The sequence below is a fragment of the Lethenteron reissneri genome, chromosome 48 (assembly GCF_015708825.2).
Source record: "Lethenteron reissneri isolate LAM-NWPU_2019-01 chromosome 48, ASM1570882v1, whole genome shotgun sequence".
NCBI classification, from domain to species: domain Eukaryota; kingdom Metazoa; phylum Chordata; class Hyperoartia; order Petromyzontiformes; family Petromyzontidae; genus Lethenteron; species Lethenteron reissneri.
The window spans coordinates 3218534-3243224 of record NC_083826.1 but is presented as its reverse complement, the minus strand read 5'-3'; the positions used below and the strand labels follow the sequence as shown (position 1 = coordinate 3243224).

General features: G+C 47.9%; 1 protein-coding gene across 1 annotated transcript in view; it reads right to left on the bottom strand.

Moving 5' to 3' along the window:
* The window catches only part of LOC133354685 (heparan sulfate 2-O-sulfotransferase 1-like), a 109095-nt gene that overhangs the window by 3155 nt on the left and 81249 nt on the right, over positions 1-24691 (bottom strand). Inside the window, exons 2-5 of the mRNA XM_061571735.1 lie at positions 11212-11537; positions 2757-2842; positions 1263-1401; positions 652-749 (exon numbers count right to left, since the gene is read on the bottom strand). Coding sequence (XP_061427719.1) covers positions 652-749; positions 1263-1401; positions 2757-2842; positions 11212-11537 — 649 coding nt within the window. The remainder of the gene's footprint in view (positions 1-651; positions 750-1262; positions 1402-2756; positions 2843-11211; positions 11538-24691) is intronic.

The window sequence follows — 24691 nt, the reverse complement described above, 5'->3', positions numbered from 1 at the left end:
ACTATAGTACTATACCGCCTTCAACGTTTATGTACGACTGGGTGTTTAAGGTTAGCGATTTGTCGCATTATCTGGCTGTATAGCAAATGAAAAAATACAATTACTTTACTATGCAAGTAAAAATAATTGTGTTTTAATATTAATGTTTATATTTAAAGCTTTCGTGACTGCAGGGGGATTCATCTGCTTGGTTCTTTTGGTAAAGTCACGTAGAAGGGAAGTAATAAAATAATAAAAATAAAACATAATAAAATAATTCTCACGACGTTTCAGACGCTGTCTCCCTGACAGACCTGTTCTTCGCCTGAGGACGGCTGCTTGCGTTGTGGCGGTAACATCGTGATAATTATTTTATCATGTTTTATTTTTATTATTTTATTACTTCCCTTCTACGTGACTTTACCGAAAGAACCAAAAATATCGTGATAATTATTTTATCATGTTTTATTTTTATTATTTTATTACTTCCCTTCTACGTGACTTTACCGAAAGAACCAAGAAGATTAATATTTATTTTTAAAACGTAGGGCCCCTTTATAACAACAAATGCTACAGGCCCCGCACTATTGGCGCTCAGAAGTTTGATGCTGGGGGGGTGGGGGGGGGTGGGGGGTGGTGGGGGGGGGGGGTTTCGTGCGTCGCGGCGCTCACCAGCACTCCGAGCTGTGGCCACAGAAGAAGGGGATCTGGAGCCAGAGCTTCTCCGCCGAGCAGTCGGAGCCGCCCTCGCGCACACACTCGTCGAACGTCTGCGGGAGGCGGAGGAGGAGGTGGAGAAGGTGGAGGAGGTGGAGGAGGAGGTGGAGGAGGTGGAGGTGGTAGAGGAGGAGGTAGAGGTGGAGTAAGAGGCGAAGGAGGATGTACAAGGCAGCAGCAGCAGCAACACCCAATCATCCCTCCCAGCGCGTCGCCACGGAAAAAAAAACGTGGAAGAAAAACGATGCATACGCATGGGTCCTTAGACGACCTGCCACGCGCATTCGTCCTAATAATTTGTTGTTTTGCTGTTGTTTGCGATAAGAAGCGTGGCCTTCCGAGCCCGCACAACGAGATGACCGCCACTCGTTACCCATTGATCGCTGGGTTAATTAAGTAATAAAAAAAATAATTAATTCATTATTTACAGAGGAATGAGGACATTTCCACCACCGCCGCAGTTCACCGCCGGTCACCTCGAGGACTACCGCTTGACCACGACGCGGGCTGGCAACCCCAGACTTTTAAAACCCACACGCGTCGCTCCCTCTCTTTCTCCATCTCACCTTCTTGTCGCCTTGCTTGCGCCGCCGCAGGCCCGGTCTGTAGTCGTCCCCGAAGCGCAGGAAGTAGTAGTAGGAGATGAGGCGCTCGATGGGATCGCGCACCACGTTGATGTAGATTGGCTTCCTGTTGACGCCGAACCTGCGGGCATGGACATCCGCAACCCACGGCACAAACACCGCGGTGCCGTGATTCAAGGCATCGTCGTCGTCACGATCATCGTGGGCAACGATTGCGTCACCACCATCATCATCATCATCCACAATCATCTTCACTCAGCTGCTTTCATTCATCCCTTAACACAACTCCTAGCTCTTCTCCCCGAGCCCATTCTGCTACTGCTTATAACCCCAATCACGACCCCTACCCCTGTCGCAACCCCAACCTCTATCACTACCCCGATTACTACCTCAACCTATATTACTACCCCTATCACTACCCCTATCACTACCCCTATCACTACCCCTATCACTACCCCTATAACTACCCCAACCTATATTATCACCCCTATCACTACCCCAACCCCTATCACTACCCCAACCCCTATCACTACTCCAACCCCTATCACTACCCCTATGACTACCCCTATCGCTACCCCTATCACTACCCCTATAACTACCTCAACCTATATTACTACCCCTATCACTACCCCAACCCCTATCACTACCCCAACCACTATCATTACTTCAACCCCTATCACTACCCCTATCACTACCTCAACCTATATTACTACCCCTATCACTACCCCTATCACTACCCCAACCCCTATCACAACCCTTATCACCACCCCTATCACTACCCCAACCCATATCACTACCCCTATCAACACCCCTATCACTACCCCTATCACTACCCCTATCACTACCTCAACCCCTATCACTACCCTTATCACTACCCCAACTCCTATCACTACCCCTATCACTACCCCAACTCCTATCACTCAAACACCCCAATGTACAGGACGACAGAGCTTGGGAAATCGCTGCCTTGCCGCTCTGCCTGCGGATTTCCCCACGGACACCGCGCGCGATTTCCCTTTTTTGATCATCCACCAACCTGCGCGAACGACGGACGCTCTTCAGCAAACGTGATGATCATCATGATGGTGGTGATGGCGGTGATGATTATGATGGTGGTGATGGTGGTGATGGTGGTGATGATTATGATGGTGGTGATGGTGATGATGATTATGATGGTGGTGATGATTATGATGGTGGTGATGGTGATGATGATTATGATGGTGGTGATGATTATGGTGGTGGTGATGGTGGTGATGATTATGATGGTGGTGATGGTGGTAATGATTATGATGGTGGTGATAGTGGTGATGATTATGGTGGTGGTAATGATTATGGTGGTGGTGGTGAGCATGCTGCTGATGTTGCTATTCCCGTGTGCGCTGTGAAGGAGTGGGAGAGTGGGGGAGAGGAGGAGGAGGGGGGGCGCAAGGGAGGAGAGATGATGAGCATGAGGAGCACGAGGAGTCTTGTACTCACTTGGTGAAGTCGATGAAGGACAGGTGGCCGTGGTAGAAGCCCGGCTTCATTTCCTTCCACGTCGTGACGTTGCTCACGAACTTGGCCTTGCGAGAGAGAACAACGCCGGTCACACCCCAGCCCCCACACAACGACAAAGATCCCCCGTATAGCCTCGACAGACTTGCGGGTAGCAAGCGTTGCTGGCGAGTAGCACATATTTGTAAGTCGACACGGCACACGAGCGGGTCTGGTAGTAGCTCCACGCCTGACCACCTTTGTCTCCCCAACGCTGATGTTTACACACCGCGCTAGCTACTCATGAAGAGGCCGAGTTAGTGCGCTTTTTGGCGTCATCTGGTCCAACACCATGTGAGACTAGGCTCTAAGGAAAGCTGTCTCGGGTGTGGACCAATCAACTTCAAGGACAGTGCATACATTATCAGAGTTGTGTTTTTTGTTTGCATTACGACTGCAGGTTTTGTGGTCTATGCAAACATGACTCCTTATAAAAAGGTGTCAGTTTTGTTGCCAGATAGAAGGGTTAAAAACAATTATCAGGCCGAATCGACGTAAGGGGAAGCATCAGGGTCGGGTTTAGGAACATCTCACCGATGTCAGCAGGGAACGTGGATCAAACTCGGCTCGCCAGCTTCGTGGCGTGGCGCGCTAACCACTGCGCCACTGCGCCCCCCACTTGCCCCACTGAGTTGTAACAGTGATCTGCCACGGCTGAGGTGTTTGTCCTACCGTGTTTCAGGTCAGCTTTATGTTCACGGATGCGGTCCGAGACATGTCGTTTGGTTTCCCAACTCAGTGGGCTCACATGATATTGACTTCTCCAAGACAGAGGTTCTCTGCAAGCCATCTGGCTATCATGAGAGATTCGTTCATGAGGCGATCCACATATACAAACACAGAGACAATTTTAACCGAGAAGATGGATTCTGGCTTAGCAATCATTGGAAGGACGTAATAAACCATTTCGATACACATTAGGGTGTGTAGAATAATACATAGTATTATATTAAAATGTATAAGGTATAGGTTGGTTTACAGCAATACAGTATATAATTTAATGTTGGGTTTATCTATGGCAGTATATAGTACGGTATATGCTCTTGTGATGTAAGAGAATAAAGTTTAGATGGAAGCATATTATACAATTTTTACGACGTAGAATTGTAATGTATTACTTGCTGTTAGTAACTCAGCTTATTGTAGAGTATAGTAAGTATACTGATGGTGCGATGCAGTTTATACTTTAGTTTTTTATGTAGTTTATACTTTAGTTTTCTACGTGGTTGTTGAGTAACTGCAGCTACATATAATTAACATTCCTTTCCTTTGTTACTGCAAATCCCTGCACCCCCCCTTGGTGCTGCTGATCCTGCATAATGCATGGGCATAATATGACTTTTAACCCCTCCCCGCCCAACGCCTACGCATTTTCCATGAATATGCTAAATTCCTCTTCATATGCACATTCTTTTTGTTAAGGCGCTCTTCCACCTCCAACGCAGCTTATATATAAGCTCCTAGTTTGGTAGTGTCTCATTCTTCACCTGAAGACGGCTGCTTGCATTGTAGCCGAAACGTCGTGAGAATTATTTTATTTTATTATGTTTTATTTTTATTATTTTATTACTTCCCTTCTACGTGACTTTACCGAAAGAACCAAGAAGATGAATCCCTGCAGTCACGAAAGCTTTAAATCGAAATTTTACCGAAAGAACCAAGAATATGAATCGCTGCAGTCACGAAAGCTTCAAATCGAAAATTAAGATTTAGTACCTTGGAAAAACAACACTTGTCTTTCCGGTTCGCGAAGCGAAAAGGTGGACGGTGGGCATGGACGCAGACAAACAATGTATCTGAACATCTAAATATATAATGGCAAATTTTTTTTGTTAAATATTATTAAAGGGTGTCATTAATTGTTAAGTTGTATCTCAGCACGCTGTGGAATTGTCACTCGCAGTTGTCGCGCCGGAAGTGCGGGGAATCACAGACAAGTCGGCAGGAAGGCAGCCGGAACCAACAATCGCCCAAGCTAACAATTGCACAAGCTAACAATCGCCCAAGCTAACAATTGCCCAAGCTAACAATTGCCCAAGCTAACAATTGCACAAGGCAATAATTAGCCAAGGAACAATTGCCCAAGCCAACACTTGCCCAAGCTAACAATAACCCAAGCTAACAATTTACCAAGCCAACTATTGTCCAAGCTAACAATTGTCCAAGCTAACAATCACTTAAACTAACCATTGCCCAAGCTAACAATTGCCCAAGCTAACAATCACTCAAGCCAACAATTATCCAAGCTAACAATTGCCCAAGCTAACAATTGCCCAAGCCAACAATTACCTAAGCCAACAATAACCCAAGCTAACAATTGCCCAAGCTAACAATAACTCAAACTAACAATTGCCCAAGCTAACAATCGCCCAAGCCAACAATAATCCAAGCTAACAATTGCCCAAGCTAACAATCGCCCAAGCCAACAATAATCCAAACTAACAATTGCCCAAGCTAACAATCGCCCAAGCCAACAATAGCCAAAGCTAACAATTGCCTAAGCTAACAATTACCTAAGCTAACAATTGCCCAATCCAACACTTGCCCAAGCTCTGCAGCCCTATATCGCGGCAGTTGCTATCTATATACGCACGCTGCGCATTAACACGAGGCAATTCATCTCTATTGGCTGAAGTGCACTTAGGGCCCTCTCCCACTATCCCAGAATATTCCCACGTGCCCAGGCACAAATGAGATGCCATCTCTAAATAGCCTTGGCTGGGGGACACTGGACGGGCGGGCGGACGGGTTACAGACAAACGCATTCTCACAGACCTCGCCCTATCCATATTAAGACGGCGTCCTACAACAATTCCCTAGGGGAGAATATTCTCCGCTATCCGAGCGCTCGCTCGCTCGCTCTCTCTCGCTCTCTCCCTCTCTGCTCGCTTCGTAGGAAATGAAAAATAATGTGAGGCGGAGTAAATTGTCTCGAGGTTGTCCGGGGATTTAAATGAACGATGCCGTACAAGGGTGTGAGTGTTTAAGGGAGCGTGAGAGGGACAGCAGTCCACCGAGGCGTGCCGAGCCCACCTGTTCCTCAAAATAAAACTAAAGCGATTTCACTTCACCAGGTAAAGTCCACTGAGTTGTTATCTCTTCCTCCCCCCCCCCATGAGGTGGCTGATGTAATCATGATCACGCGTGGTGATTTCTAGCAGCAGTCGAATAATCCAAGCGCATATTCTTGGGTCTTTCGGTAAAGTCACGTAGATAGGTTGAAAGAAAATTGAAAATTTGCTGAAGACGACCGCTTGTGTTGCGATCGAAACCTCGTAGTTTTTATTTTTATGTTTTGTTATTTATTTGAACCTATCTACGTGACTTCACCGAAAGACCCAAGAATACGAATTATTGCAGTCACGAAAGCTTTAAGTCAAGGTTGAATCCAAGCGAAGTTAGGTCATGTCCAGGTGGGCGATGAGTAGAGATGTCCCACTGGGCATCTGTGAACACCTGCTGGAAATCTGAGACAAAGAGCTTCATAGCTCATCGGATTCCTCCAGCATTAATACATATTTTGACTCTGATAGGTGTATGTACGAGTAATAGGGGTGAGCGTCAGGTGTAACACATTTACTTTAACACGTAGGCTTTCGCAACCATGACATTGTGGATATTATGGGTAAACATTGAGGTTTGGGGATTTGTAAGAAACATTTTTTTTGTTTTTTAGTCTTCTTGGTTCTTTCGGTAAAGTCACGTAGAATGGAAATAATAAAATTATAAAAATAAAACATAATAAAATAATTCTCACGATGTTTCGGCCACAACGCAAGCAGCCGTCCTCAGGTGGAGAACAGGTCTGTCGAGAAGACAGAGTCTGAATGACACACCCCAGGATAATTTGATTAATTCAGAATATCGCGAGCATTTCCTCGCATAAGTCCGCGTTGTTGTTTTCTTTCTCTGGAGCACAGACTCCAGCGGTGTACCATGTGGTTTCGTGGCTTGGGTTACATGGCCACATTTCTCACTGCTGTGGCTTTGTGTATTTAATTTTCTATTTGTAAAGGAGATGCGCGCCAGCGGCCTATTGATGTTCAAGATGCGGCCGATGGCTCCACCAACGGCGTCTTCGAGGAGGAGCAATGTCAAAGCGATGTTTGGGTCTCGAATGAGGAGTTTATTTCCGGACGTACGCGTTGTCCCACTCTGGTTCGCTGTGAGCGTCCTTCCGGATCGGGGTGAGACTCTAGTAAGGCGACAAAGCGATTCACAGAAGGGTAAATCGTGACTTGAGTCGGCAGCCAAGGTGCTTGTCATTGGCGAGAAAACCATGTGAACTCTGATAATTGTTTTTTTACCCTTCTATCTGGCAACAAAACTGACACCTTTTTACAAGGAGTCATGTTTGCATAGACCGCAATACCTGCAGTCATAATACAAACAAAAGAACATAACGCCTTTTTGCGTCATCTGGTCCAACCCATGTGAGACTAGGCTCTAAGGAAAGCTGTCTCGGGTGTGGACCAATCAACTTCAAGGACAGTGCACATTATCAGAGTTGTGTTTTTTTTTGTATTATGACTGCAGGTATTGCGGTCTATACAAACATGACTCCTTGTAAAATGGTGTCAGTTTTGTTGCCAGATAGAAGGGTAAAAAACAAAAAAAAAACAATTATCATATTTTTACTGGCAAATGAGGTTCCCACGTGTGAACTCTATTTGCAGTTTGCGCGACGTCTCCGCGGATATCTGGTGGCAGAATGTTCACCAGAACGGGGAGCCGAGGGGGCATTGGTGTCGGTGGCAAATGTTCTGGTTTCGATGCCACAGCGCGTTATTCAACGGGGCATCGCGCGGTTTTGTGACACTGCCACGGAGTCGTGAGAGGGTGGCAGCTCCCAGCACATCAGCTGATGCGTTCCTGTAACAAGGCGATTCTTACACCATTGGGACCTCCTTTGCCAGTACCAAAATATGATAATTGTTTTTTTACCCGTTTATCTGGCAACAAAACTGACACCATTTTTACAAGGAGTCATGTTTGCATTGACCACAATACCTGCGGTCGGAATGCAAACAAAAAACACAACTCTGATAATGTATGCACTGTCCTTGCAAAAAGACGCCAAAAGGCTTCTTTTTGCGTCATCTGGTCCAACACCATGTGAGACTGGGCTCTAAGAAAAGCTGTCTCGGGTGTGGACCAATCAATTTCAAGGACAGTGCATACATTATCAGAGTTGTGTTTTTTGTTTGCATTCCGACCGCAGGTATTGTGGTCAATGCAAACATGACTCCTTGTAAAAATGGTGTCAGTTTTGTTGCCAGATAAAAGGGTAAAAAACCAATGATCATATTTTGCTACTGGCAAAGGAGGTTCCAATGGTGTAAATACTTAACCCCGAGCTCTCAAACTCTGATGGTGCATTGTCTTTGAGTTGTGCGCCTTTTGGCGTCATCTGGTCCAACACCATGTGAGACTGGGCTCTAAGAAAAGCTGTCTCGGGTGTGGACCAATCAATTTCAAGGACAGTACATACATTATCAGAGTTGTGTTTTTTGTTTGCATTTCGACCGCAGATATTGTGGTCAATGCAAACATGACTCCTTGTAAAAAAGGCATCAGTTTTGTTGCCAGATAAAAGGGTAAAAAACCAATTATCAAGGCGATTCTTGATTTGGCTTTTTTCACAAGATCAGTGTTTTTTTTTGCATGGTGGGGCTTGAATGCCATGTTTCCTGTCCACGACCACCCCGATTTATCTTGGAGCGGGGGTCACAGCGCGCTGGGCTACCACAGAGTAACGCATCAAGGGTGGCATCTACCGCACGATTGTCCCGGGCGGAAAGCGCTTGTGGTGTTTTCGAGAGCACGTGGTCGCACTATCCAGCGACGGAAATAAGCCTCCGATAAAGTGAGATCAGCTGCCAAAGCATTTGGCAATGTTCTCGAGCTATTTGCCCCGTGCAGCGAGAGCTTTGTCATCTGCATTAGACGATGATGTACAGAGATGTAAGAGCACTTACATCGTAATTGTCTAGCGGCTGTGCTTATCGGCTTTAGGCCGTACGGCGCGCACATTCCTCCTCGTTCATAGGTAGCCACAAGCGCACGCAAAAGCGCGCCCGTGTGTGTGTGTGTCTGTGTGTGTCTGCGTGTGTTTGCGTGTGTGTGTGTCTGCGTGTGTGTGTGTCTGTGTGTGCGTGTGTTTGCATGTGTGTGTCTGTGTCTATGTGTGTGTGTGTCTGCGTGTGTGTGTCTGCGTTTGTGTGTCTGTGTCTACGTGTGTGTGTCTGCGTGTGTGTGTCTGCGTGTGTGTCTGCGTGGGTGTGTCTGAGTGTGTCTGCGTGTGTGTGTCTGTGTGTGTGTGTGTCTGTGTGTGTGTCTGCGTGTGTGTGTCTGCGTGTGTGTGTCTGCGTGTGTATGTGTTTGCGTGTGTGTCTGCGTGTGTGTGTGTGTTTGCGTGTGTGCGTGTGTCTCTGTGTGTGTGGGGAGCGGTAGTGTCGTGGTTAGCGCTATGCTGCGCTATAAACCCGGCGTCCCGAGTTTGATTCCCGCTCACGGCCAACACCAGCGACGATTATCTGAACCGGTCCCGGGCCTCCCGAAGGTCGACTCAGCCTCAAATTAGTACCCGGTGCGGTGCGTAAACATCGTCACTGGGGAGACAAAGGCGGCCGGACGTAGTTGCTGGCCACCAACCCCCTCGTGTGCCGTGCCTGCCTTCATAGGTGCTCGCTAACAGCACTTGCCCCAACAACCTATTAAGGCTACACGGGGGATATTTGTCGTTGTGTTGTTCAGCAGCGCGCGCGTGCAAACGCACACTCACCCAAACACGACGTTCGCCTTGATCACGAGGGTAGGATCATTGCGTTAATTCGGTGGAGTATTTCATATTCATCCGGTGCAATAAGGAAGCTCGGGGCTGATGGGCGTCTCGTTTGTTTTTTACGTTTCTCGCACCCGAGCCCCTCTCCCGCCTTCGCACCGGCGAGAATAAAAATTTGCTACATTCATTATTCATCGATTCCCAGGGCTGGGAAGGCATTGCCCCATTCCACCCGTTAATCAGCGGCAAATCACGATTGACACGTGTCCGCTCAGTGGACGCGTTGTCCAATGCCCTTCATGGTGCTCGCCTTGTGAGATGCACGAGAGGCTCTCGTTCAGTCGTTCATCGTTCGTTCGTTAGTTCGTTCATTCGTTCGTTTGATTTGCCGCGGCAAATTGAATTCAAACTGGGTGCGGAAAACCCGCGCACAGACGCACAAACGAGGCTTGATATTCGGTGAGGCTTTCCGGGGTGAACGAGTGTGATAATAATGATACTGGTGAGGTGGCCAGGTGGCTTTACTGACTACCTGGGTTCGAATCCAGGCAGCTGCTGCCTGTGATGAAGCCATATACTCGCATCGAGACCCATAGATTCACATAGAGACCCATACACTCACACAGAGACCCATCCACTTACAGAGACGGAGCTGGTATGAAATTGCCGATCATCAGATTACACCATGGGCGCTCAAGTGTAACGAGTTGATTTTGTCGATGCTTGGGCACCCATGACTGCACACAATATGACATTTAATTCGGCTCTGGAATTTATTTGCCAAAATTCAAATTAGCACGTAGGCTTTCGCGACCAATATTATTTATAATAAACGTTTTTGTGCTGAAGAGTGAATCCACTGTCAATGTTGTGGATTCACTCTTCAACACACCGGTGGGCTAAAGTAGTGAACTATTTGTCTTTTGTCAACGTGACACTTTTTTTTGGTTACGACACATTTATAAATAACGCGATCAAGCCCAAAAAGTTTATTATGGAAAATTCCAATTGTGAGAATTGAACGGCGGGTGTTGACTGTTACTCGACGAATCATTCCAGGGACGTCACTTTCGATGGTGCAGGGGGTGTGGACCAGGGGTCAAACGAAATAGATCTCACAAGTATCTCTGTGATATCCGCTTCCACGGGCCGTTTCCTAACACGAGATGCAATGTGAATCGTCCCTCTCGTGTCACGACACCGATGGCACGATCCGGATACACGTGGGAGGAAATGTTGTTTTGTTGAAACAGACACGCGCCACGCGCCACGCGCGCGTGTCCAAGATGGAGCGAGATCGATGTTCACTCACAAGGGGTGAACGCAGCGTGGCTCTGTGCTGTAACCGCATTACTGTGCGTGCCGATCCATAACCTCCACGTGCCCTTGAGAACCCCCATGCCTCTTGTAAGGCTCTTGGGCTAAGGCCTCCCTGCAGCTCAATAACGAGTGAATGCCAGACGAGGAGCGGTGGGATGGAGCTGCTGGATGTGCGGTGGATAAGGAAGAAAAAAAAAACAACCCGACCAACCGCGCCGAGCCCGGCTCGGCTCTGTTGCGGCAGTGGAAAAAAAAATAGGCATCGATGCTGCGCCGTGTGACCGGGTGTGCCACCTGGTCGTGCAGAGACATGATGGGGCTGTTGCGCGTGGTGTTGATGTGCAGCACGTGGAACGAGTTGCGCCCGCACAGGTCGTACGCCACGTTGGTGAAGGAAGTGCTGCCCGTTTTCGGCACGCGGTTGTACACGATCACCACGTCGTTGCTGTCGTCAGCAGGCGGCTGGACGGGTGCGGACGCCGCCGCGACTGCCGCAGGCCCCAGGGCCGCCTCGGGTTGCGTCGGCGGCAGGAGCAGCCGCTGCGGCTGCTGAAGCTGCCGATGTTCGGCGGCGAGTCGAGACTCGGAGCTCTGCGCCTCTCGCCGCGCGATCACGCGCTCTGCCGGCAGCACGCGAAAGAAAGACAACGGAGAGGCGATGATCCTCACGTGCAAAGTACACGACCGTGACTGCGCCTGCAGATCGCGTCCGTGAGACGCAGCAAGGGGGCCTCGTCTTCCTTCGCGACGATGGTTCTGAGCTAGGGGAACGAGAGAGCGAGTACTCAGGGCAGAGGTCGCAATCGGGTACCCGATACTCGTACCCTACCCGATACCCGGCTAGTGTTTGTGCGTGGACAGAATGTTTGGGGGGGCAAGCGCTGTTCGCGAGCGCCTATAACGACGACAACAACAACATCAACAACATCAACAACATCCGTCTAAGTCTGACAGAAGCGCACGCACGAATCTAGCCCGACTCGTCGCCCGGCTCTCACCATCACGGACACTCGAAATCATTCCGCGGACGCCCGGATTTCAGGAGCAGGAGCCTCTCCCAAAGGACCCCAACACCACCACCACCCCCACAGTTCCCCGCCCCATGCCCCTCACCGGATGGATGGTTGTAACGGCGAGCGTCACCGTGTAAGGTGAGCGCATAACCGCACTGCAGGCGATTTGGGAGGAGCCCCCCCCCCCCCCCCCCACACCGACCCCCTCAAGAGCCCTCCACGATGCAGAGACAAACCCGGCCCGAATCCCCGGCTTAAACCGTCGGCTGTGTTGACCGTGGTGTAATAAAAAAAAAATTTCTCCGTTAATGAACACCATCTCTCACATCGCGATTGTCTGCGAGAATATAGACACACACACAGAAAAAGACCACCCTCCCCCTGTATAGCCTCAGCAGGCTGTTGGGGCAAGTGCTGTTAGCGAACAGCGCCCATGAAGGCCGGCGCACGGGGCACGAGGTGGTGTGGTGGGTGGCGAGCACCACGCCCGACCGCCTTTGTCTCCCCAGTGGCGAGCTACCAAACATGAGGCTAAGTCGACCTCGGAGAGTCCCAGCAAACCAGTTCAGAACACCGCCGATGAATGTTGGCTGCGAGCGGGCATCGAACTCGGGTCACCGGGGGTCCGCGCCATCGAACTCTGACCCCGCGGGGCGCGTTCCTTCACGCGGCTGCCACTTTGAACGATCGCTTGACCGTGGTCCAGCATGCATCTTACTCACGGAGTACACCCAGGGGGGAGGTGGGGGTCATCGTGATGACCGTGTTGATAGAGTGGCGGTGACCGTGACCGGCTGGTTGAACTTATCCGACCTGTGCACCTGGAGGCCCATTGCACATTCAAATGCGAAGTTGCCCTGGACCATCACAATAACATAGCAACAGTTGCGAGAGGAATTATAGACTGTGAATGTTATGCACGTGTTGCGTGCGTGCTTGCAATAATTCATGCAGCGCCCCCTAATATGTTTCTGTAAATAAATAATAAAGGCTTTAAGGATTGACCGTTGCAGGCTACCAGTTCGTAATGCCACCGGCGAGTAATAAGCATTAACCTTACAACACCGACAATTTATTACGGGGCGGGAGTTGGGGGGGGGGGGGCAAAACAATCCATACTTCACCCATTAGGTCGCGGGATCAATGTTAGGGAAAGTGTTTCCTCGGTGTCGCATCCCCCCCTCCGAACGACGATCGATGCGGTGCGTCGCTTAATGGGCTCCGCTGCGCAATTGGGCTAATCACGGGCCGCGCGCGCCCGACAGAGCGAGAGAGCAAGAGAGAGAGAGCGAGAGAGAGATTCATAATTAAGCTGCCGCTCACCTGGATGCACGGCTCGCTAGACGCGCGTAATGCCATCGCGTGTCCAACCCGCGCTGGTTACTCCGAACCAGTGGTTCTTAACCTGGGGGGCACGGCACGCACACCCCTCTGGGGTTGTAGCGAGACGTGGCTATTTATATATATTTTATAATGTAAATAATTGAAAGCACAAATTAAGCCCGGGCACGTATGAACAACTACTTTGTTTCATAAAAACCCTACGTGTTGATTAAAATTTTCTACATTTTTTGTTTATGATTGAGAACCAAGGGGGGGGAGGGGGTGCAAGGCTGCAGAAGAAAGGCTACGAACCACCGCTCGGAATAATTCTGCGCGTTCGGTGTTAGAGCCGCGTTGACATTGCCCAGGACCTGGGGTCTCTCTGTCGTGTTTCACAGACTCGTGGAGTCTGCTGGCAGGGAGCCACGGGGGCGCCACGGTGGCGAGATGTTAACTACCACGCCTGGTATACAGGAGGTCGCGGGTTGTCGCCGTGGCCGCGTGGATGTTTTTTTTCCCTCTCCGCGTTTAGAAACGTGCGTTTAGCGCATTTGGCTGCAGCAAATTTCCACGTGACCATGAGCCACTTCGTTGAGCTATCATTTGCGGCCAGGTCGCTTATGAAAAAGAACTACACAGCGCAGAGGGGCCTTACCTGGTTAAAAACACTAATAGATAAAAGATAGAATTATAGTTTGTAGTTCTGCGCCTGTCTGCTCCGCCTGCCTTTTCCCTCTGCGTTCTCAAGTAGCCTCCCATCGCCAAACGCACGCGCAATGTAAGTGCCATTGGCCAACAAAACATCATCCCAATGCTCGAAACAATTACCCGCAGAGAAAAAAAACTAAATTGGGAGTGTACACAGCAGCAGCAACAGCAGCAACCACCACCACCATCACAACAACATCGCTCCCTTACCACAAAGCAAACACTTGCCAGACCACTCTGGAGAAAGAGTCTCTAGACTGGGCGAGCACCGTCTTGGGTAAACAAGCGGAATAACAAAAGCAAAAAAAATACATCTCACTCCGTAAGGCGATGCAAGGGGCCCGATGCCCCGAGCATTGATTGATGTTCGTCTGAGCTCTGGCAGGAGGCGCGCGCGCGCGTCCGTGCGTGCGCGTGCATTTATTTATTTATTTACTTCGTGTTTCGTTTAGTTTTTAACGAGAGGCTGAGTGACGGCACGCAGGGCGGGGCTGGCAGAGAGAGAGAGAAGGGAGGGGGGGGGGCTCTCTCACACGCGTTGTGTCGCCAGTACCCACCCCCCATCAAAAGAACCCACGAGAGCTTCACTAATAACAACAACAACAACGATAAGAGTCGAGTACTTTGTTTTTTTCGGTAAAGTCACGTAGGTAAAAAATAAAATAAATGAAAACAACTACATTAAATCAAAACGAGTGAATGCCAGACGAGGAGCGGTGGGATGGAGCTGCTGGGTGTGCGGTGGACAAGGAAAAAGAACAACCCGGCCAACTGCCGAGCCGCGCCGAGGCTGGCTCGGCTCTGTTGCGGCAGTGGAAAAAAGAGTCATCGGTGCTGCGCCGTGTGACCGGGTGGGTCTCTAAACAGCTCTCTTTATTGACCACAGTGATTTTGCTGTGGCGTGTTCCACCTGAAGATGGAGGCTTGTATTGCTTCCGAAACGTCGTGATTTAATGTAGTTGTTTCTGATAATTGGTTCTTTACCCTTCTATCTGGCAACAAAACTGACACCTTTTTGCAAGGAGTCATGTTTGCATAGACCGCAATACCTGCAGTCATAATACAAACAAAAGAACATAACTCTGATAATGTGCACTGTCCCTGAAGTTGATTGGTCCACACCCGAGACAGCTTTCCTTCGAGCCTAGTCTCATATGGGTTGGACCAGATGACGCCAAAAGGCGCACAACTCAAGGACAATGCACCATCAGAGTATGAGAGCTCGGGACAAGCATCTACACTATGGGGACCTCATTTGCCAGTAAAAATATGATAATTGGTTCTTTACCCTTCTATCTGGCAACAAAACTGACACCTTTTTGCAAGGAGTCATGTTTGCATAGACCGCAATACCTGCAGTCATAATACAAACAAAAGAACATAACTCTGATAATGTGCACTGTCCCTGAAGTTGATTGGTCCACACCCGAGACAGCTTTCCTTCGAGCCTAGTCTCATATGGGTTGGACCAGATGACGCCAAAAGGCGCACAACTCAAGGACAATGCACCATCAGAGTATGAGAGCTCGGGGCAAGCATCTACACTATGGGGACCTCATTTGCCAGTAAAAATATGATAATTGGTTCTTTACCCTTCTATCTGGCAACAAAACTGACACCTTTTTGCAAGGAGTCATGTTTGCATAGACCGCAATACCTGCAGTCATAATACAAACAAAAGAACATAACTCTGATAATGTGCACTGTCCCTGAAGTTGATTGGTCCACACCCGAGACAGCTTTCCTTCGAGCCTAGTCTCATATGGGTTGGACCAGATGACGCCAAAAGGCGCACAACTCAAGGACAATGCACCATCAGAGTATGAGAGCTCGGGGCAAGCATCTACACTATGGGGACCTCATTTGCCAGTAAAAATATGATAATTGGTTCTTTACCCTTCTATCTGGCAACAAAACTGACACCTTTTTGCAAGGAGTCATGTTTGCATAGACCGCAATACCTGCAGTCATAATACAAACAAAAGAACATAACTCTGATAATGTGCACTGTCCCTGAAGTTGATTGGTCCACACCCGAGACAGCTTTCCTTCGAGCCTAGTCTCATATGGGTTGGACCAGATGACGCCAAAAGGCGCACAACTCAAGGACAATGCACCATCAGAGTATGAGAGCTCGGGGCAAGCATCTACACTATGGGGACCTCATTTGCCAGTAAAAATATGATAATTGGTTCTTTACCCTTCTATCTGGCAACAAAACTGACACCTTTTTGCAAGGAGTCATGTTTGCATAGACCGCAATACCTGCAGTCATAATACAAACAAAAGAACATAACTCTGATAATGTGCACTGTCCCTGAAGTTGATTGGTCCACACCCGAGACAGCTTTCCTTCGAGCCTAGTCTCATATGGGTTGGACCAGATGACGCCAAAAGGCGCACAACTCAAGGACAATGCACCATCAGAGTATGAGAGCTCGGGGCAAGCATCTACACTATGGGGACCTCATTTGCCAGTAAAAATATGATAATTGGTTCTTTACCCTTCTATCTGGCAACAAAACTGACACCTTTTTGCAAGGAGTCATGTTTGCATAGACCGCAATACCTGCAGTCATAATACAAACAAAAGAACATAACTCTGATAATGTGCACTGTCCCTGAAGTTGATTGGTCCACACCCGAGACAGCTTTCCTTCGAGCCTAGTCTCATATGGGTTGGACCAGATGACGCCAAAAGGCGCACAACTCAAGGACAATGCACCATCAGAGTATGAGAGCTCGGGGCAAGCATCTACACTATGGGGACCTCATTTGCCAGTAAAAATATGATAATTGGTTCTTTACCCTTCTATCTGGCAACAAAACTGACACCTTTTTGCAAGGAGTCATGTTTGCATAGACCGCAATACCTGCAGTCATAATACAAACAAAAGAACATAACTCTGATAATGTGCACTGTCCCTGAAGTTGATTGGTCCACACCCGAGACAGCTTTCCTTCGAGCCTAGTCTCATATGGGTTGGACCAGATGACGCCAAAAGGCGCACAACTCAAGGACAATGCACCATCAGAGTATGAGAGCTCGGGGCAAGCATCTACACTATGGGGACCTCATTTGCCAGTAAAAATATGATAATTGGTTCTTTACCCTTCTATCTGGCAACAAAACTGACACCTTTTTGCAAGGAGTCATGTTTGCATAGACCGCAATACCTGCAGTCATAATACAAACAAAAGAACATAACTCTGATAATGTGCACTGTCCCTGAAGTTGATTGGTACACACCCGAGACAGCTTTCCTTCGAGCCTAGTCTCATATGGGTTGGACCAGATGACGCCAAAAGGCGCACAACTCAAGGACAATGCACCATCAGAGTATGAGAGCTCGGGGCAAGCATCTACACTATGGGGACCTCATTTGCCAGTAAAAATATGATAATTGGTTCTTTACCCTTCTATCTGGCAACAAAACTGACACCTCTTTGCAAGGAGTCATGTTTGCATAGACCGCAATACCTGCAGTCATAATACAAACAAAAGAACATAACTCTGATAATGTGCACTGTCCCTGAAGTTGATTGGTCCACACCCGAGACAGCTTTCCTTCGAGCCTAGTCTCATATGGGTTGGACCAGATGACGCCAAAAGGCGCACAACTCAAGGACAATGCACCATCAGAGTATGAGAGCTCGGGGCAAGCATCTACACTATGGGGACCTCATTTGCCAGTAAAAATATGATAATTGGTTCTTTACCCTTCTATCTGGCAACAAAACTGACACCTTTTTGCAAGGAGTCATGTTTGCATAGACCGCAATACCTGCAGTCATAATACAAACAAAAGAACATAACTCTGATAATGTGCACTGTCCCTGAAGTTGATTGGTCCACACCCGAGACAGCTTTCCTTCGAGCCTAGTCTCATATGGGTTGGACCAGATGACGCCAAAAGGCGCACAACTCAAGGACAATGCACCATCAGAGTATGAGAGCTCGGGGCAAGCATCTACACTATGGGGACCTCATTTGCCAGTAAAAATATGATAATTGGTTCTTTACCCTTCTATCTGGCAACAAAACTGACACCTTTTTGCAAGGAGTCATGTTTGCATAGACCGCAATACCTGCAGTCATAATACAAACAAAAGAACATAACTCTGATAATGTGCACTGTCCCTGAAGTTGATTGGTCCACACCCGAGACAGCTTTCCTTCGAGCCTAGTCTCATATGGGTTGGACCAGATGACGCCAAAAGGCGCACAACTCAAGGACAATGCACCATCAGAGTATGAGAGCTCGGGGCAAGCATCTACACTATGGGGACCTCATTTGCCAGTAAAAATATGATAATTGGTTCTTTACCCTTCTATCTGGCAACAAAACTGACACCTTTTTGCAAGGAGTCATGTTTGCATAGACCGCAATACCTGCAGTCATAATACAAACATAAGAACATAACTCTGATAATGTGCACTGTCCCTGAAGTTGATTGGTCCACACCCGAGACAGCTTTCCTTCGAGCCTAGTCTCATATGGGTTGGACCAGATGACGCCAAAAGGCGCACAACTCAAGGATAATGCACCATCAGAGTATGAGAGCTCGGGGCAAGCATCTACACTATGGGGACCTCATTTGCCAGTAAAAATATGATAATTGGTTCTTTACCCTTCTATCTGGCAACAAAACTGACACCTTTTTGCAAGGAGTCATGTTTGCATAGACCGCAATACCTGCAGTCATAATACAAACAAAATAACATAACTCTGATAATGTGCACTGTCCCTGAAGTTGATTGGTACACACCCGAGACAGCTTTCCTTCGAGCCTAGTCTCATATGGGTTGGACCAGATGACGCCAAAAGGCGCACAACTCAAGGACAATGCACCATCAGAGTATGAGAGCTCGGGGCAAGCATCTACACTATGGGGACCTCATTTGCCAGTAAAAATATGATAATTGGTTCTTTACCCTTCTATCTGGCAACAAAACTGACACCTTTTTGCAAGGAGTCATGTTTGCATATACCGCAATACCTGCAGTCATAATACAAACAAAAGAACATAATTCTGATAATGTGCACTGTCCCTGAAGTTGATTGGTCCACACCCGAGACAGCTTTCCTTCGAGCCTAGTCTCATATGGGTTGGACCAGATGACGCCAAAAGGCGCACAACTCAAGGACAATGCACCATCAGAGTATGAGAGCTCGGGGCAAGCATCTACACTATGGGGACCTCATTTGCCAGTAAAAATATGATAATTGGTTCTTTACCCTTCTATCTGGCAACAAAACTGACACCTTTTTGCAAGGAGTCATGTTTGCATAGACCGCAATACCTGCAGTCATAATACAAACAAAAGAACATAACTCTGATAATGTGCACTGTCCCTGAAGTTGATTGGTCCACACCCGAGACAGCTTTCCTTCGAGCCTAGTCTCATATGGGTTGGACCAGATGACGCCAAAAGGCGCACAACTCAAGGACAATGCACCATCAGAGTATGAGAGCTCGGGGCAAGCATCTACACTATGGGGACCTCATTTGCCAGTAAAAATATGATAATTGGTTCTTTACCCAAAGAGTATGAATCCTTGCAGTCACGAAAGCTTCAAATCTAGAACAGTCGAGTACCATAAATCACCTAATTACATGCACATTTCTTTTCAGTTGCGATTACACGCTGCGACTGAAAAGTTGGCAGGACCCTCCTGAAAAAAAAGCATTTTGAGACTCAAGTGAGGCTTGCCTGGGTAAATAATAATAACAACAACAGCAACAACAGTGCACTTGCCAGATGCACATTAAACCAGAGGGCAAACAAACTGCAGATGTGGTTCGCTAGTTGCACATTCAGCCTCGTGTTTAGAATCGCGTGCTATAAGGCTGCTAATGGTGATGGTGATGATGATGAAGTGGTATAAAATAACACATAAGCTGCAATGCAATTACTGTGGTAATCAGTAATCAATGTGTCTTGGCGATCCAACGCCCCCACGCGCACCGCACATTGCATCTCTCAGCTGATTTAGAGATGCCTTTTGTTCCCCGCGATGCATTGTGTTGCATTTGCAGGCCATTACAGAAATTAAACATTTCCATTATGGTTCCATAAATCAAGTTTTAATCAGTGATGCCCCCAATTCTACACAATGCCTTCCCATAATCCTCCACGTTCCCAATCTTCTCTCGCACTCAACACTGCACCATAGACTCAGCACTGCACCATAGACTCAGCACTGCACCATAGACTCAACACTGCACCATAGACTCAACACTGCACCATAGACTCAACACTGCACCATAGACTCAGCACTGCACCATAGACTCAGCACTGCACCATAGACTCAGCACTGCACCATAGACTCAGCACTGCACCATAGACTCAACACTGCACCATAGACTCAGCACTGCACCATAGACTCAACATTGTACCATAGACTCAGCACTGCACCATAGACTCAACACTGCACCATAGACTCAACACTGCACCATAGACTCAGCACTGCACCATAGACTCAACACTGCCCATAGACTCAGCACTGCACCATAGACTCAGCACTGCACCATAGACTCAACACTGCACCATAGACTCAGCACTGCACCATAGACTCAACACTGCACCATAGACTCAGCACTGCACCATAGACTCAACACTGCACCAGAGACTCAACATTGTACCATAGACTCAACACTGCACCATAGACCCAACACTACTCATAGGCTCAACACTGTCCATAGGCTCAACACTGTCCATAGGTTTAGCACTGCTCATAGGTTCAGCACTTTTTTTTCTTCTTCTTGGTTCTTTCGGTAAAGTCACGTAGAAGGGAAGTAATAAAATAATAAAAATAAAACATAATAAAACAATTCTCACGACGTTTCGGCCACAACGCAAGCAGCCGTCCTCAGGCGAAGAATGAAGTTTCAGCACTGCTCATAGGCCCAACACTACTCATAGGCTCAGCACTGTCCATAGGCTCAGCACTGTCCTTAGGTTCAGCACTGCTCATAGGCTCAACACTACTCATAGGCTTAGCACCGTCCATAGGCTCAGCACTGTCCATAGGTTCAGCACTGCTCATAGGCTCAACACTGCTCGCAGACTGAACACTGTCCCTGAACATGAAGCAGTCCCCTCCTTAACCTCCTTCCGTCCCTCTCTTACAGCTTCACCGCTTCTCTATCGCCCATTCTCTCCCTCTTCCCTCCCCTCGCCCCTCCACTACTTCCCGTCCCTCCCCCTAACCTTTTGTGACCCCTAAGTACCCCTCTATCGCTGTCACTCATCCCTTAATCCTTGTAGCACGCCCCTGACAACCGCATCGTTCCATTCCGCGTCAGCGTTGTCGTAGAGCTCCGTCACAGTGCGCCTCCAGTGAAGAATGCGCTCTATTACTAACACACATTTGGATTAGATTTGATGAATTAATTACCAAGAAAAATCCAATCACCCACGCTCACAAGGCACGATGCTCCTGTTGCAGGGTCAACAGTCAACTAACAGCAGATGCCACCTTCAGACTCATCTGCAGTGCCACGACACGCGTAGCGACTGTCGACAAGAAATGGTGACGGACCCAGGGCTTGTTTTTAAATCCTTTATATTAAGTTCACTTGCTTGCTTGCTTGCGCGCTTAGGACCGTGCAAATTTTTCGGTCGTTTTTTAATCCACTTCCCGTGATCCAATCGAGCCGACATTTTGCACACAGACTCGTTGTGCGTGACAATTTATTTTCGTGATAATTTTTTTTCTCCAAAATTTTACACTTTTTAGGATTTTTTTTTATATTTAATTACCAATTGCTTAATGGTGGCAGGCAATCATCTGACCCATAGGTGGCAGCCATCTCAAGCCAGAGGACGAGAGGACTCTAGCCGCCACGCATATAAAGGATTTATAGCGAAAAACTTTGTTTTTACGGGTTAATTTTTTTTTACTTACATCCAAGAAATCAGAACAAAACTATTCGGTCTTTATTTAAAAAAATATATATATTTTTTAACTGCCGTGAAATACACAACAGTGAAAGCAAAACACGGATGTCCCCGTTTCATCGCGGGGATCACCATCGCTGTCAAAACACACGGATGTTCCGATGTTATCCGAGCCATCACCTTCACTGTCAAAACACGGGGCGCGCGGGAACCAAAACAGCGATGTTGACCGATGTGTCCGTGCTTTTTTGTTGTTTTGCCAATCCCGAGTTGCACGCAACTCGGTTGCACGCAACTGGGTTTGCTTGTTTTAAACAAAGTTGCTGAGCCCAGGCCCAAAATCACAACACGTTACAGCGGCCGGGAACAAATCATCAAAGTTTAAATCGATATGAGTGGAGCACGTTTCTTGAATGGAATAAGGTTTGCGATAGGAGCTTGGGGAAACAGACGATGGGAGGGAATTCCGACGCGTCAACACACATTGCATACACACACATTACATACACACACACATTACATACACACACATTACATACACACACATTACATACACACACTATAATACACACATTACATATACATTACATACATACACATTACATACACATTACATACACACATTACATACACACACATTACATACACATTACATACACACACGCACTACACACACGCACAACCACACACATTACATACAGACACATTACATACACACACATTACACACACACGCACTACACACACATTACGTACACACACATTACACACACACACGCACTACACACATACACGCACTAAACACACATTATATACACACATTACACACACATGCACTACACACACATTGCATACACACATTACACACACACATACACACACACTACACACACATTACATACACACACTATACATACACACACATTACATACACATTACATACACACATTACATACACACGCACTACACACACACTACACACACATTACATACACACACGCACTACACACACGCACAACCACACACATTACATACAGACACATTACATACACACACATTACACACACATGCACTACACACACATTACACACACACATTACATACACACATTACACACACATACATACACACTACACACACATTACATACACACACACACACCACATACCCACTACACACACACTACACACACATTACACACACACGCACACACACACTACACACACACTACACACACATTACATACACACACACACACCACATACCCACGCTAACACTCGTGAGCTGTGTACACACAACACAAAGATCCCTCGTGTAGTCTTAACAGATTGTCGGCACAAGTGCAGCAAGCGAAGCGCTACCAATGCCGGCAAGGCGCACGAGGGGGTGGCGTGGCAAGAAGAACGCCCGGCCGCCTTTGTCTCCCCGGTGGTTATTCTTTTTTTAACGCATGACCCCAGGTATTCGAATTTTTTTTGTTTAAGGCTGAGTCAATGAATAACAAGTATAACCCGTAAAAACAAAGTTTTTCACTATAAATCCTTTATATGCGTGGCGGCTAGAGTCCTCTCGTCCTCTGGCTTGAGATGGCTGCCACCTATGGGTCAGATGATTGCATTGCACCATTAAGCAATTGGTAATTAAATATAATATTTTTGTCCTAAAAAGTGTAAAATTTTGGAAAAAAAATATCACGAACATTAATTGTCACGCACAACGAGTCTGTGTGGAAAATGTCAGCTCGATTGGATCACGGGAAGTGGGTTTAAAACGACCGAAAGATTTGCACGGTCCTAAGCAAGCAAGCGAACTTAATATAAAGGATTTAAAAATATTCGTCACTGATGTTGATCATGCAGCTGGAATCGAACTCGGCACTGCCCGCTTCGTAGCGCAATTGACTCGTGCGCGACCACGGAAGCCGGGAATGGATGATGACGGCGCGGGGCTAATGAACCTTGCAGCCTCCTCTTAATGCCGCAACACGCGGGGCCCCATTAGGGCGCGCGCGTGTTGCGGGCAGTTTGTCAGGCCGGGTTCACAGCCTCCGCTGAGCGAGCGGTTGCTGCTGCTGCTGCTCACTGCTCACCGCAGTTCTGCTGCTGCTGCTGCTGCCACTGCTGCTGCTCCTGCTGCAACTGCTGCTGCCACTGCTGCTCACTGCTCATCGCAGTGCTGCTGCTGCTGCGGCTCACTGCTGCTGCTGCCACTGCTGCTGCTGCCACTGCTGCTGCGACTGATGCTACTGCTGCTGCCACTGCTGCTGCTACTGCTGCTGCTGCCACTGCTTCTGCTGCCACTGCTGCTGATACTGCTGCTACTGCTGCTGCCACTGTTACTGCTACTGCGACTGTTGCTGCTGCTGCCACTGCTGCTACTGTAGCTGCCACTGCTGCTACTGCTGTTGCTGCCACTGCTGCCGCTGCTGTCGTGCGTCCGACGTGGCAGCGTGGCGGCAGCGCAGGTGGCAACTCTTCTGACTCGAACGCACCGAGGGCCTTGGGGGTTCGAATCGTGACTCCGGGGCGCCTCACTGTGTGAACTTTCTACGTCCTCTCTCTCTCTCTGCCGCCTGATTTGCACGGGTTTCCTCCGGTTTCTCTGGTATTTCTCCCATCGCTAAACAAAGAAAAACCCCACGTACAATGTAACTGCCGTTTGGCTAAACATCCCGATGCTTTTAAATAAAAACACCACGAGCAAATCGCCCGATGATGCTGGCTGATGTAATTACCAGCGAAACGCCGTACCACTCAAATAGTGAAATGTTGTGGATTTAATCTCCAACACACCGATGGGCTAAAGTAGTAAACTAATTGGCGTTT